The 13,414-nt window shown below is 43.2% G+C and overlaps 1 protein-coding gene across 7 annotated transcripts in view; it reads right to left on the reverse strand.

The window, feature by feature from the left end:
• Positions 1-13,414, reverse strand: part of SLC4A5 (solute carrier family 4 member 5) — a 124,828-nt gene that overhangs the window by 87,206 nt on the left and 24,208 nt on the right. For all 7 annotated transcript variants that reach the window (XR_011466126.1, XR_011466125.1, XM_070379823.1 and 4 more), the window contains exon 3: positions 7,673-7,843. Coding sequence is in view for 5 of the 7 variants with exons in the window: in XM_070379823.1 (XP_070235924.1) it covers positions 7,673-7,843 (171 nt within the window). In the remaining 2 variants the exon portion in view is untranslated. The remainder of the gene's footprint in view (positions 1-7,672; positions 7,844-13,414) is intronic.

Here is a 13,414-nt window from a genome sequence, read left to right on the forward strand (position 1 = left end):
CTCCTTGCACGCCACACTGAGTCAGGGGCTGTGTCTGATCTCGAAACCCCAGAGGAACACCCACAGAGAGATCACCAAGGATGCCAGAGGATTCTCTTTATTCATGTGGTGCTTTAAGAGCTCAGACCTGGGTTCAATTCCCGACTCTGATAATTACTGGCAGTGGGATCTTGGCAAAGCATTAAGCAGACTGAGCCTTAGTTTCTCCGTCTATAAAGTGAGAATAGTCACCCCTGCTTTACTGGATTATGGTGACCATCAAATGAGATGATGTATGTGACATGATTGGCACAGTGCTTGGCATATGCCAGTCACCCAGTAAACATTGCTATGATTGATGTCACCAACAGGTCTGACATTTTCCTCCCTCATAACATTCCAAGAGCTCAATCCTTCTCGTTTCTGAGCACTACTACTCCCGTGCTACCCCTCCCCATCTCCCTTCCCTCGGGTCCACAGAAATCTAGTGATGTGCTGGGTTCGTGCCTCAGGGTTTCACTGCATCTCCAATGCACTCCAGGTCCCACATGCAAGTTCACCCACCAATGAGAGAGGCTGCAGATAAGAGCCCCTCTGGTCGAGAGCTCACAGCAACAGTTACACAGTGACGGCCCAAGTGGACTAAACTAGCAGTTTCTGGGAGAAATCCAACCTTGGCAGGACCAAGCTTGAGGAAACACACAAAAAGAATCAAACGGAATCATGCTTTTACTGGTGACAGGGAGGGGGGCACCTGTCCAGTCATTAGTTGAGCAAAGCACAAAATCACCTGGAGTGCAACTGGACTGCAGCCTGCAGGTATTCAACTCCTAGAAGACCCAGGAGGTGTTTAAGACCACCAGGAGGTCAGTGTGAGGGCCTGGGGTCCTCAGCTCAGAGTCTTCTCAGAAGCACTCTCTCCCAGGCTCCACGTGAGTCACTGGACACCCACCTTGGTGAGGTCAAGGTCTGTCTGGCTTACGTTGTGTTACTGGCCCCAGAAAAGGGTTCACAGCATGGGCATTCAATAAACATTCGCCAGGTGAATGAATTTCACTGCTTAACACTCATGAGTATATCAGCAGGACCAGCCTCAGCGGAAAGAAGCCGTGAACAAGGAAATGGAGCTGGGTATGGCTTTTCCAGTAGTCATGTATGGATGTGAGATTTGGACCATAAAGAAGTCTGAGCACCGAAGAATTGATGCTTTCGAACTGTGGTGTTGGAGAAGACTCTTGAGAGTCCCTTGGACTGCAAGGGGATCCAACCAATCAATCTGAAAGGAAATTAACCCTGAATATTCACTGGAAGGACTGATGCTGAAGCTGAAGCTCCAATACTTTGGTGAAGAGCTGACTCATTAGAAAAGACCCTGATGGCTGGGAAAAATTGAAGGCAGGAGGAGAAGGGGATGACAGAGGAAGAGATGGTTGGATGGCATCACTGACTCAATGAACATGAATTTGAGCAAGCTCTGGGAGTTGGTGATGGACAGGGAAGCCTGGTGTGCTGTGGTCCATGGGGTCACAAAGAATTGGACACGACTGAGCAACTGAACAACAGCAACGAAGGGGATCAAGAACAGTTCAAGGTCCCCAAGTTCTGAGGAGTGGGAGAGACAGAAACGGGGGGCTCCAAAGTCATGCCTGCATTCATCTGAGGCGGTCTTCAAGAGAAGGCAGGAAGGCCCCAAGTCCTAGTTTCATGGACAGTAGGGTTGTTTTTTTTTTTTTTTTTCCTAGAGAGCAGTCCATAAACTCAAAATGTGCTCTCTGGGAAGGCAGGGAAGAGAATCTGCGAACCTGTAGTTTTTGCGGGAATCATACCATCAGTAGCTTCGGGTCATCTGCTGGCCCATACACTCCCTCACCCAGGGGATGATGCTCTGTGGCTGTGTCTGTGGAGTACCTGAACTGTGCCTCTTGGCCATGGTTAATTGAACCAGGAACAGTTCATTGGACACCTGACTCAAGCCTGGAAATTTTGAATTTGGTTTCTGAGATAGCTGGGTGTTTCCTAATGGAAGGAGCGTACAAACTGAAAGCTGAAGGTGCGGAGAGGCAGTAAAGGCTACACACAGCAAGAAAGAAAGCAGACTTATAGAAGAAGCAGGGGGAAGGCCACGAGTCCCAGAGAGGGGACTGAGGGTGTTCATCCTCCTGCTGAGCCTGGTTGGTTGTTCTTTTGGGACTGTGAGAAACTCCTTTATTCATGTAGTATAAACTGTTACCCTCCCTCACTCCCTCCTTGCTCAAGACAGCTCACGTAGGTTTCTGGTTGTTGTTGTTTAGCCGCTAAGTCGTGTCTGAGTCTTTCAAGACCCCGTGGACTGTAACCTGCCAGGCTCCTTTGTCCATGGGATTTCCCAGGCAAGACTACTGGAGTGGGTTGCATTTCCCTCTCCAGGAGGTTCTGATACTTGTGATCAAATTACTTTCTTAATCATGAGTCTCCCTTATACGAAATTCTAGGGCATGGAGATTTTCTTCTGTATTCCTTCTCAAAAACTGCAAGTTTAAGAGTTATAAAAGAATGTTAAGTCTAGCTAAAGGGCTAAACTTAGACGAGACAGACTTTGTGAGACTGTATTAACTTTAGTTAATACATTGTGTGTTTGTGTGTGTGTGTGTGTGTGCTCAGTCACTCAGTTGTATCCAACTCTGTGTGTCTTTAGCTGTGCAGAAATGGGTGGTGAGCTGAGGTGGGGCAGAGGGAAACAGATGTGACCAAAAAGTGGGTGAGGGGAGTGAGTGTATGTACTGAGAGGGAGGGGAGAAGCTGGGGCTGGAGGTGGCTGAAGAGAATCAGGAGATGTGATGGGACTGGTGAGGTGCAGTGGGGGTGAGGTGGGAGTTGCCAAAAATATGGTAGAGAAAAGCAGCCAGTAGGAAATTTCAAGTGACAACGGGATTTTTAAGAAAGGGAATATTTAATGAGTGAAGTGAAAGTCACTCAGTTGTGTCTGACTCTTTGAGACCCCATGGACTATACAGTCCAAGGAATTCTCCAGGCCAGAATACTGGAGTGGGTAGCCTTTCCCTTCTCCAGAGGATCTTCCCAACCCAGGGATCGAACCTAGGTCTTCCACATTGCAGGCAGATTCTTTACCAGCTGAGCCACAAGGGAAGCCCAAATATTTAGTACCTCTCTTTAAAAACTGTGTATCTCTGCAAGGTGAAAAGGTTCTATGGTTCTGAACCTCAAGAAAGCCTGCTCCTCACTTATATGTAGGATGTGACCCATTTGGGGGAGACCAAAGGAGGACTGAGCCCCATTCCTGAGCTGTGGCTTGCCTGGAGGTGAGAACAGAGAACAGGTACAAGAAGTGAGACATGGTGAGACTGTGAGCCCAGCACGCAGGTCTCGTAGCAGGAGTGCTACTGGGACTGGAAATTCACAGAAGTTTATGCAGAGGCGAGGACGCTAACTCTCAGGGAGTAAGGTAAATCCAAGTAACATATGTGTTATAATAACTTTATATAGATATCCTTTTTTTTTTTTTTTTTTGCTGCACGGCGTTCTCTATTTGCAGAGCAGGGGCAACTCTCTAGCTGCAGTTGCGGGTTTCTCATTGCGATGGCTTCTCTGGTTGTGGAGCACAGGCTCTAGGGCGCTTGGGCTTCGGAAGTTGTGGCGTGTGAGCACAGTAGTTGTAGCTCTCGGGCTCTGGAGCACTGGCTTAATAGTTGTGGCACATGGGTTTAGTTGCTCCATGGCATGCGGGATCTTCCCGGATCAAGGATCGAACCCGTGTCACCCACATTGGCAGGCGGATTCTTTACCACTGAGCCACCAGGAAAGCCCTAATAACTTTATATTTATCAGAACTTTAATTGGTTCACTTGCAAAATTGAACTTTCAACCTCAATTTCCCCTTAAGGTATAAAGTTCACTAACTCAGGATTCTCTTCCAATAGGGGTTTTTGTTTGTTTGAATGTTGTATATGTTGATAATTCCAGGAAATAAAAGAAATCCAATTGTCTTTGTTCCTATGTTGGAGTCCCTTAGTGGAGGAGATGCTTTAGAGATAAATTTGTTCTCTGTCCCAACCCTCACACCTTCCTTATCAGAAATGGGAAAGACCATATGAAATCTATTTTTGGTCCTAAAGCCTTGAAGTCACATGAGGCTCAAACACCTGGGGAGAAAACAGCCGCTTTCTCCCCTACTGCTCATCTTGGTGGTTTTGATCTTTCAGTGACTCTTGAGTTGTTCAGTGCTTGGCAAGTAGAAGATGACCTTAATACTTTTTCACACCCCTCCCTCCAGAAGGATCTCATTAGCTTCTCAGTACCAGTGAGAACAGCCAAACTAGAGGTCTACTCATAAAGGAAAAAAGATTTGGGCTCCTTGCTTTTAAATTGGGTTAACACAAATCAATTGAAGTAACATATGTCAAGTGCCTGTAATGTACCATGTGCCACATGAAGGACTTTGCGTCTGTTTTTATTCTACCTAGGAGCTCACAGCTCAGCGTGACCAACATCCTGACTTTCTTTGAACTGACCGACTTTAGCACTGACAGTTCCGTGTCCCTCGTCCTGGGAAAGCCCTCTATCCCAGGCAAACGGCAACAGTTTGTCACGTGACAACCATCTTCCACTCTGCAGATGAAGGCACTGAGGCCCCAGAGCCTGCACACCAGGCTGGGCTTGGCCTGTTTCCTTTCTCTTAGATCTTGGCTCCAGTTCTTAGCACCAGCCAAGAAGAGCCAAAGAACAGTCATATTTCTACAGCTGCTCTTTACCCTCTTGCTCCTAATAGCTTCTCCAGAGGCTCTCAGAGTCAGAGAATGCATTCTTTCAAGGGAAGGAAGCATGGCTTTTACTGATTCTCACCACAGCTTGATGGTTCTATTCCCTGTATATGTTCTGCTAGAGTCAAAACTGGAGGAAGGGGCGGCCAAAATAATATTCATATTGGAGGAAGGGGTGGAGGTGGGACAAATAATCCTATGCTATGGCATATTATATTATGGGGTAACTACTATCTACCTATCCCTTTCATCATAAGGTAGTTTGGCTGCTTGAAAAAATATAATTCTTAGCCCATGTCCAGCTGGTCATGACTGACTGGTGATGACTTACAAAGGGCAGAAGTGTACTGGAAGAGGAACACACGGGTTTTGGAGTCTACTGATGTTTTCAATTTCTAGCTTCATGATTCCTGCTGTACCACACTACATCTCTTTGAACCTTGATTTCCCAATCTGAAGATGAGGATGATAATATCTGCTTTTTATTAATGTGACACATTTAGTTAACAAAATTATTATGAAATATCATTTCACAGTATACATCTCTTGCACACACATCATCTTGCTGGATTCCTGTTGTTTTGTGAGGCAGGAACTGAAGGAGTCACCTATCAATCCTTCAACTACACAGGCTTAGCTATGTCTAGCCGCTGTGCCTGGTCTACCCGCTGACCCCATTCTGCACAATTCCTCTCTTCCGTAAAGCTAGGTCCTCGTGGACTTTGTGGCCAGCTGGAATGCCTGCCTGTGCTGTCTGAATGGATTCACAGAATAGACAAGGCACTCAGAGAGGAAAAACACATCTGGTCAGTTGCCCTGCAGCAAAGAAAAGTGGCAGATTCAGGCAATTATCTAGATGATGCAGTACAATGATTTGGGCACTGTTTTGTTTTCCGTTCCTCAGGTCACTGTCACTGACCCGGGAATCTCATAGAGCAGGGTTTATATTTGCATCACACACACAATGCCCCCTCTGATTTGGAAGAAGTGAAGGACAGAGGGTGGACCTCTACCACCCCTAACAAAGGGCTGGAACAAGTTCAGCTGCCATGGGTGAAAACTCACTGTGGTTGTTGACTTTGCTTGCAGGCTTTGTAGCCCCCTTAAATCAAGAATGTCTGTAACTGGGGCCTGGAAAGTATTCTTAGAGGTAGGTGGGTTCTATCAGAATTTTTAAAGTTCGTGTTTCCATTTTGAAGATAATCTTTAAAAGATTTATTTTATTAGCTATAAGGATAAAACATGTTATAATTCAAAATTCTAAGATATTTTATGGAAAAAAGCCTTAATGAATTAATATATTATTTCTCAAACTAGGATTTTTATGGTCCCTTGGGGCTCTACAAATATACAAAAGCACTTTCATGAGTCTACAATAAGTTATTTTCCCTTTAAAAGAAGTTCTTACTTTACCCAAGCTTGGAAGCCGTGGCCTGAAACTTCCTGTCTTCCTATGCCTTCCCACTGTCTCCTCTGTTCCACAGCCATGCCATGTGCCATGCATGGGGACAGCAGGCTGAAGGGAATGGACTGAATGTGCAAATGTACCAAAGGATTCTCCTTTCTCTTCCCTTTGGTTTCCAGTTAAAACCAGTGGACCCTTAACTCAACCAGAAACCACCCAAACAACACAAAATCCACCATTCATGACCACTTCTGTGAAGTACCATGTTGCATCAATATATACCATTTGCAGAGAGTACCAGCTCTAACCCACCTTCCTCTTTCCTGACTGAGGAAAGACCCAGCAGACTCCACTTTTAAAGGGTGACTCCATCCCTGAATGTTCTGGGGTGACAGGGAAATGCTCCAGAGAGTGAGTGAGAGGCATCCAGACCCAGCCTGGGGAGCAGGCCTCCCTATCAGGCTTGCCCTTCTTTGGGTCTCAGATATGCCAACTCCCAAATATGTATGTGTGTGCATGTTTGTGTGTATGTGTGTATCAGAGCTCATTTCTTACATTAGACACACGCCGAAGGACTCCCCGTTAACCCCTCTCCCACATAGGCACAGAAGAAGTCATAGGCCTTGGTAGACTTGGTGCCAATAACCGCAGTTGTTCAGGGCCGTGCTGGGATGGGGGTGACTCAAATGGTCTTTGCCAGAGTGTATGTCACTGTCTGCTACAGGAATGTTAAGAGGCTGCTACTGCCTGACATCCCTTTGAAGGTTCAGATGGTAAGATAACTCCTTTTGCTTTGTTCAAGACCATGGAAATGTGTAGTAGAAATCAAGTAGATGCTATTTATTTCACAGATTTGGGATGTGCTGCAGGTGAAATCATATCCCTAGAACCAGGGAAGACACAAAAGGATAAAATGTCACAGCAGCTGTGCTCTAGTCTTTCCACTCCTCTCAAGATTGATATTTTTCTTTCCACAGAAAGGAACAAAAAACTGCTTTTTAACAAGCCCAGAACTGATTCCTGCAGCAGCAGAGGCATGCCTCAGGGGTTCTGCTGACCTGGGAGAAAGCCTCCAGGGCTCTGGAAACTGTGGTGCAGAGCACCCAGACAATTCCAGACCATTCCTTCAAGCTCAGGTGAAGAGAGAGGGTGGAAGTAATGCAACAAAGAATTCGATTTACTGAGCACAACACCTCTCACCAGTCATGTTTGTTATTGGATCTTAGGGCGGCTGGATATTTGCCCTTAGGAATTTAGAAACAGGAAATAATTCTGAGAATTAAACCATGAAATCAAAGTGGAATGTGCCAGAGCGGAGGTCTCAAAGTTACCAGAGATGACAGGGGCTCAGCCTGACTGAAGGGACTCTCTGAGCAGGGGCTGGTCTGCTGTGGCAGCAGAGCAGAGGGGCCTAAGAGGCCTGAGCCACAGGGGCATTCCTCACATTCTCCTGCGAGTCCCCCTCCCCTGCCCTGCCCTGCCCTGTCTGGACCCCCCAGCAGATGGTTCCCAGAATGTTCCCCAAACTCACGTGTCTTGCTGACACGGTCCACACTGCCGCACGCACTGGCCAGCCCCTGCTGCGGCTTGTCTGGCCGCAAGCCCCAGTGGGCCTTTTGCAGGCCTGGAAGCTGTCCCTTCTGGTCTCTTTTCCTGTGAGGGTAACTGGGAACGGAAAGCCCGATGTGAATGGAACGGCAGTCTGTGGGCACAGAATAAAAGAGAGGGTAGGCAGAGTGACTGAAAGCTGGCATTTCTCCTTAATATCCTCCAGTTACAAAGAGCTGAGGCCACCGGAAAAGATCAGAAGACATGGGATTCCTGGACGGGGCCACTGGGCTTGACCGAATTCCAATTCTGAACCAACTCAGCAGTTGCTGGAAGGGGGACCTTTGGGCCTATAGTTAGAATTCTTTCAGAATGAGCATAACTCCCATCTCCCCATTCTTGCTAGTCCAGAGCAGCAATAATTACATATGATTTATGACACATGGGCCAGGAGAGAGGCCTTTAGCAGGTCACAGATTTAGTCCAAAATGCCAAGTCTCAGCTTTGATTGTTAATGGGAAAACCATATTCATTTCCATCAAGGCCATTTTCACTAACAACCAAAGACCATGTGAACTACTACTTATCAGAGAAGCGAGTTATCAAGAATTTCTCAAAAATGATTTTGTAAGCTAGAATTTTCAAGAGCTAGCAAGGACCCTAATTCAGAATTCCACTAAGAAGCCACCACTAAATCTGTGGTCAAAGAGGCAACTGGAATCCTCTCAGCTCTCCAGAAAGACCTTCTACTATCAGTTTTTCATCTATATTGTCTTGAGTTGGTCAACAATTTTTAAAATAATTAATAGCTTTTTTAAATGTTTTTTTAATTTTTTATTATAAATTAATTTATTTTAATTGGAGGCTAATTACTTTACAATATTGTATTGGTTTTGCCATACATCAACATGAATCTGCCACGGGTGAACATGTGTTCCTCATCCTGAGCCCCCCTCCCACCTCCCTCCCCATACCATCCCTCTGGGTCATCCCAGTGCACCAGCCCTGAGCATCTTGTATCCTGCATTGAACCTGGACTGGCAATTCGTTTCACGTATGATATTATACATGTTTCAATGCCATTCTCCCAAATCATCCCACCCTCGCCCTCTCCCACAGAGTCCAAAAGACTGTTCTATACATCTGTGTCTCTTTTGCTGTCTTGCATACAGGGTTATCATTACCATATTTCTAAATTCCATATATATGCATTAGTATACTGTATTGGTATTTTTCTTTCTGGCTTACTTCACTCTGTATAATAGGCTCCAGTTTCATCCACTTCATTAGAACTGATTCAAATGTATTCTTTTTAATGGCTGAGTAATACTCCATTGTGTATATGTACCACAGCTTTCTTATCCATTCGTCTGCTGATGGACATCTAGGTTGCGTCCATGTCCTGGCTATTATAAACAGTGCTGCGATGGACATTGGGGTACGCATGTCTCTTTCAATTCTGGTTTCCTTGGTGTGTATGCCCAGCAGTGGGATTGCTGGGTCATAAGGTAGTTCTATTTCCAGTTTTTTAAGGAATCTCCACACTGTTCTCCATAGTGGCTGTTCTAGTTTGCATTCCCACCAACAGGGTAAGAGGGTTCCCTTTTCTCTACATCCTCTCCAGCATTTATTGCTTGTAGACTTTTGGATCGCAGCCATTCTGACTGGCGTGAAATGGTACCTCATTGTGGTTTTGATTTACATTTCTCTGATAATGAGTGATGTTGAGCATCTTTTCATGTGTTTGTTAGCCATCTGTATGTCTTCTTTGGAGAAATGTCTGTTTAGTTCTTTGGCCCATTTTTTGCTTTTTAGTACAATTTAAAAATTTTAGTTGTTGGGCTTCCCTGGTGTCTCAGAGTGTAAAGCGTCTGCCCGCAATGCGGGAGACCCAGGTTCAATCCCTGGGTCGGGAAGATCTCCTGGAGAAGGAAATGGCAACCCACTCCAGTATTCTTCCCTGGAGAATCCCATGGATGGAGGAGCCTGGTAGACTACAGACCACAGGGTCGCAAAGAGTTGGACATGACTGAGCAACTTCACTTTCACTTTCTCTTTAGTACAATTTTAGATTTACAGAATAATTGAGCAGATAGTACATTAAGTTCCATGTACTTAAGTTCAACCATACTGCCACCTCCACAGTTTCCCCTATTATTATTTTTAAATTTGGATATGATTGACGTATAATATTATATTAATTTAAGGTGTATAATATAATGATTTGATGTATGTACATCTGCAAAATGACAACCACAACAATAAGTTCAGTCAACATCCATCACCACACAAAGTTATGAATTTTTTTCTTGTGATAACTTTCAAAATTTAGTCTCTTAGCAACTTTCAAGCATATAATACAGTATTATTAACTACAGCCACCATAACTGTACATTACATTCAGATATCTTATAACTAAAAGTTTGTGCCTTTTAACCACCTTCACCCAATTCCCCACCTTCCACCCCTGGCCTCTGGCAACCACCAACCTGTTCTCTGTTTCTATGTCTGGATTTTTAGATTCCATATGTAAGGGAAATCATAGAGTATTTGTCTCTCTGACTTATTTCACATAGCATAATACTTTCAAGGTCCATTCATGTTGCAAATGACAAGATTTCTTTTTTTTTAATAGCTGAATAATATTCATGTATATATCACATTTTCTTTAAACATTCAATTGCTGACGGACACAAGCTATTTCCACGTCTTGACTATTATAAATAATGCTGCAATGAACATGAGAGTACAGATACATTTTCAAGATAATGACTTCATTTCCTTTGAATATATATCCAGAAGTAGAATTGCTGGATCCTACAGTATTTCTGTTACTAATTTTTTGAGGAATCTCCACAGTGTCTGCACCAATTTGCATTCCCACTAATGATGCAAAATGGTTTCCTTTTCTCCATATCCTCGCCAGCATTTGTTATCCTTTGTCTTAGATGGTGGCCATCCAACAGTTGGGAGGTGATATATCTTTGTGGTTTTAGTTTGCATTTCTCTGATGATTAATGATGCTGAGCACGTTTTCATGTACCTGTTGACCATTTGTATGTTTTCTTTGGAATGAATTCTATTCAGTTCTTCTTCCCATTAAAAAAAATTATTTATTTAGTTAGTTCTTTTTGGTTGCACTGGGTCTTCATTGCTGCACACAGGCTTTCTCTGTGTGCAGTGAGCAGGGCTACTCTTCTCTGCAGTGTGCGGGCTTCTCATTGCAGTGGTTTCTCTTGTTGTGTAGTACAGGCTCAATAGTTGTGGAGCACAGGCTTAGTTGCTCCATGGCAACTTGGGAACTTCCTGGACCAGGGATCAAACCAGTATCCCCTGCATTGCAAGGCGGTCTCTTAACCACTGGACCACCCAGGAAGTCCTTCTTCCCATTTTTTTAAAATGGAGTAGTCTTTTTTTTTTTGTAACTGAGTTTTATAAGATCTTTATATATTTTAGACTTAACCCTTTATCAGATATATGATTTGCAAATATTTTCTCCTATTCCATAGGTTGACTTATTGTTTTGTTGACAGTTTCTTTTGCTATGCAGAAGCAATTTTAGCTTGATGTAGTTTAACTCATCTTTTATCCTGTTTCTTTTGCTTTTAATATCTAATTTAAAAAATCATTGCTGAAACTGATATCAAGGAGCTCACCCCTTATGTTTTCTTATAAGAATTTTATGGTTTCAGGTTCTACATTCAAGTCTTGAAGCCATTTTAAGTTGACTTTTCTGTATGTTGTAAGATAGGGGTCCTGTTCCATTCTTTGATGTGTAGCTGTTTAGTTCTCCCAACATCATTTATTGAAGAGACTATCTTTCCCCATCATATATTTTGGCTCCTTTGTTGTAAATTAATTGACTAATATATGTGTGGGCTTATTTCCAGGCTCTCTATTGATCTTTATTGATCTATATGTCTCATTTTATGCCAATATCATGTTGAATACTATAGCTTTGTAATATAGTTTGAAATCAGGAAGTGTGATCTTCAAGCTTTGTTCTTCTTGCTCAAGATCGTTTCAGTTATTCAAGGTCCATTATAGTTTCATATGAATTTGTGGATTTTTTAAAATGTATATCTGTGGGGAAAAGTGTCGCTGAAATTTTGATTGAGATTCCATTGAATCTGTAGATTGCTTCGGGTAATATGGACATTTTAACAATATTAATTCTTCCAACCCATGAGCATGGAATATCTTTCCATGTATTTGTGTTGTCTTCAATTTCTTCCATCAGTGTTTTATAGTTTTCAGTGTACAGATCTTTAATCTCCTTGGTTAAATTCATTTCTAGGTTTTGACACAATTGTAAATTTTTTATTATTATTTTTTACAATATTGTATTGGTTTTGCCATGTATCAAAATGGAAGTATTTTCTTAATTTCTCTTTCTGACAGTTCATTGCTAGTATAGAGAAATGCTACTGATTTTTTGTATATTGATTTTATATGCTGAAATCTTAATTTTTTTTAGTTCTAACAGTTTGGTAGAATTTGGGGGGTTTTCTATTTATAATATCATGCCATCTGTAAATAGAAAGAATTTTACTTCTCCCTTTCAAATTTTAAAATTTCTTCTTCTTATCTTTTCTTTCTCTTGCCTAATTGCTCTAGCTAGGAGTTCAGTACTATTTTGAATAAAAGTGGCAAGAGTGAGCATCTTTGTCTTATTCTTGATCTTAGAGGAAAAGTTTCAGCTTTGCTTCCCTGGTGGCTCAGATGGTAAAGCGTCTGCCTGCAATGTGGGAGACCTGGGTTCAATCCCTGGGTTAGGAATATCCTCTGGAGAAGGAAATGGCAACCCACTCCAGTACCCTTGCCTTGAAAATCCCATAGATGGAGGAGCCTGGTACGCTACAGTCCATGGGGTTGCGAAGAGTTGGACACGACTGAGAGGCTCCACTTTCCTTTCCTTTCCTATGTTGTTAGCTATGGGCTTGTCATATGCGGCCTTTATTATACTGAGATACATTCCCTCTATAACCAGTTTGTTGAGTAATTTTTTTTAATCATGAATTGAGATGACCATATAATTTTTATCCTTCATTTCATTAATGTGGCATATCACATTGATTAATTTGTGATAAAAGTTTTCCCTAAGGCTGATCAGCAACTATTGATCATCATGACTATTTTTGAGGCCCAAGAAAGAAAACAAGAAAGGAAGAAAGTGAAGTCGCTCAGTTGTGTCTGACTCTTTGCAACCCCATGGACTGCAGCCTACCAGGCTCCTCTGTTCACGGGATTCTCCAGGCAAGAATACTGGAGTGGGTTGTCATTTCCTTCTCCAGGGTATCTTCCTGACCCAGGGATCGAACCTAGGTCACCCGCATTGCAGGCGGACGCTTTACACTCTGAGCCACCAGGGAAGCCCAACAATTAAAATTTGAAAGACTGTGGCAGACTGAGAAATTAGACTTTGTGTTTTTACATCAAGCTCTACATTAACTTTGTTTTTTTTTCTGTTGTTGCTGTTTGTTAGTTTTTTTCTGGAGGAGAGGCTACCTCTTGATTCAAATTCCTGAAATTGACATACCAGATGCTTGGGCATCACTGACTGCACATGTCACAGTGAAACCACATGAAGCTGAACCTTGAAGAAGCGTGTCTAAACCTTTTAGAGACATGTTGGGGTCCATTCTGCTAAGCAGATTTTGTCTGTGCCTACTCTGGCAGGTGCATTCCTAGGCACTGGAGAGTAAGGTTACCTGGATGTTAGTGT

The sequence above is a fragment of the Bos mutus genome, chromosome 11, assembly GCF_027580195.1.
Source record: "Bos mutus isolate GX-2022 chromosome 11, NWIPB_WYAK_1.1, whole genome shotgun sequence".
NCBI classification, from domain to species: Eukaryota; Metazoa; Chordata; class Mammalia; order Artiodactyla; family Bovidae; genus Bos; species Bos mutus.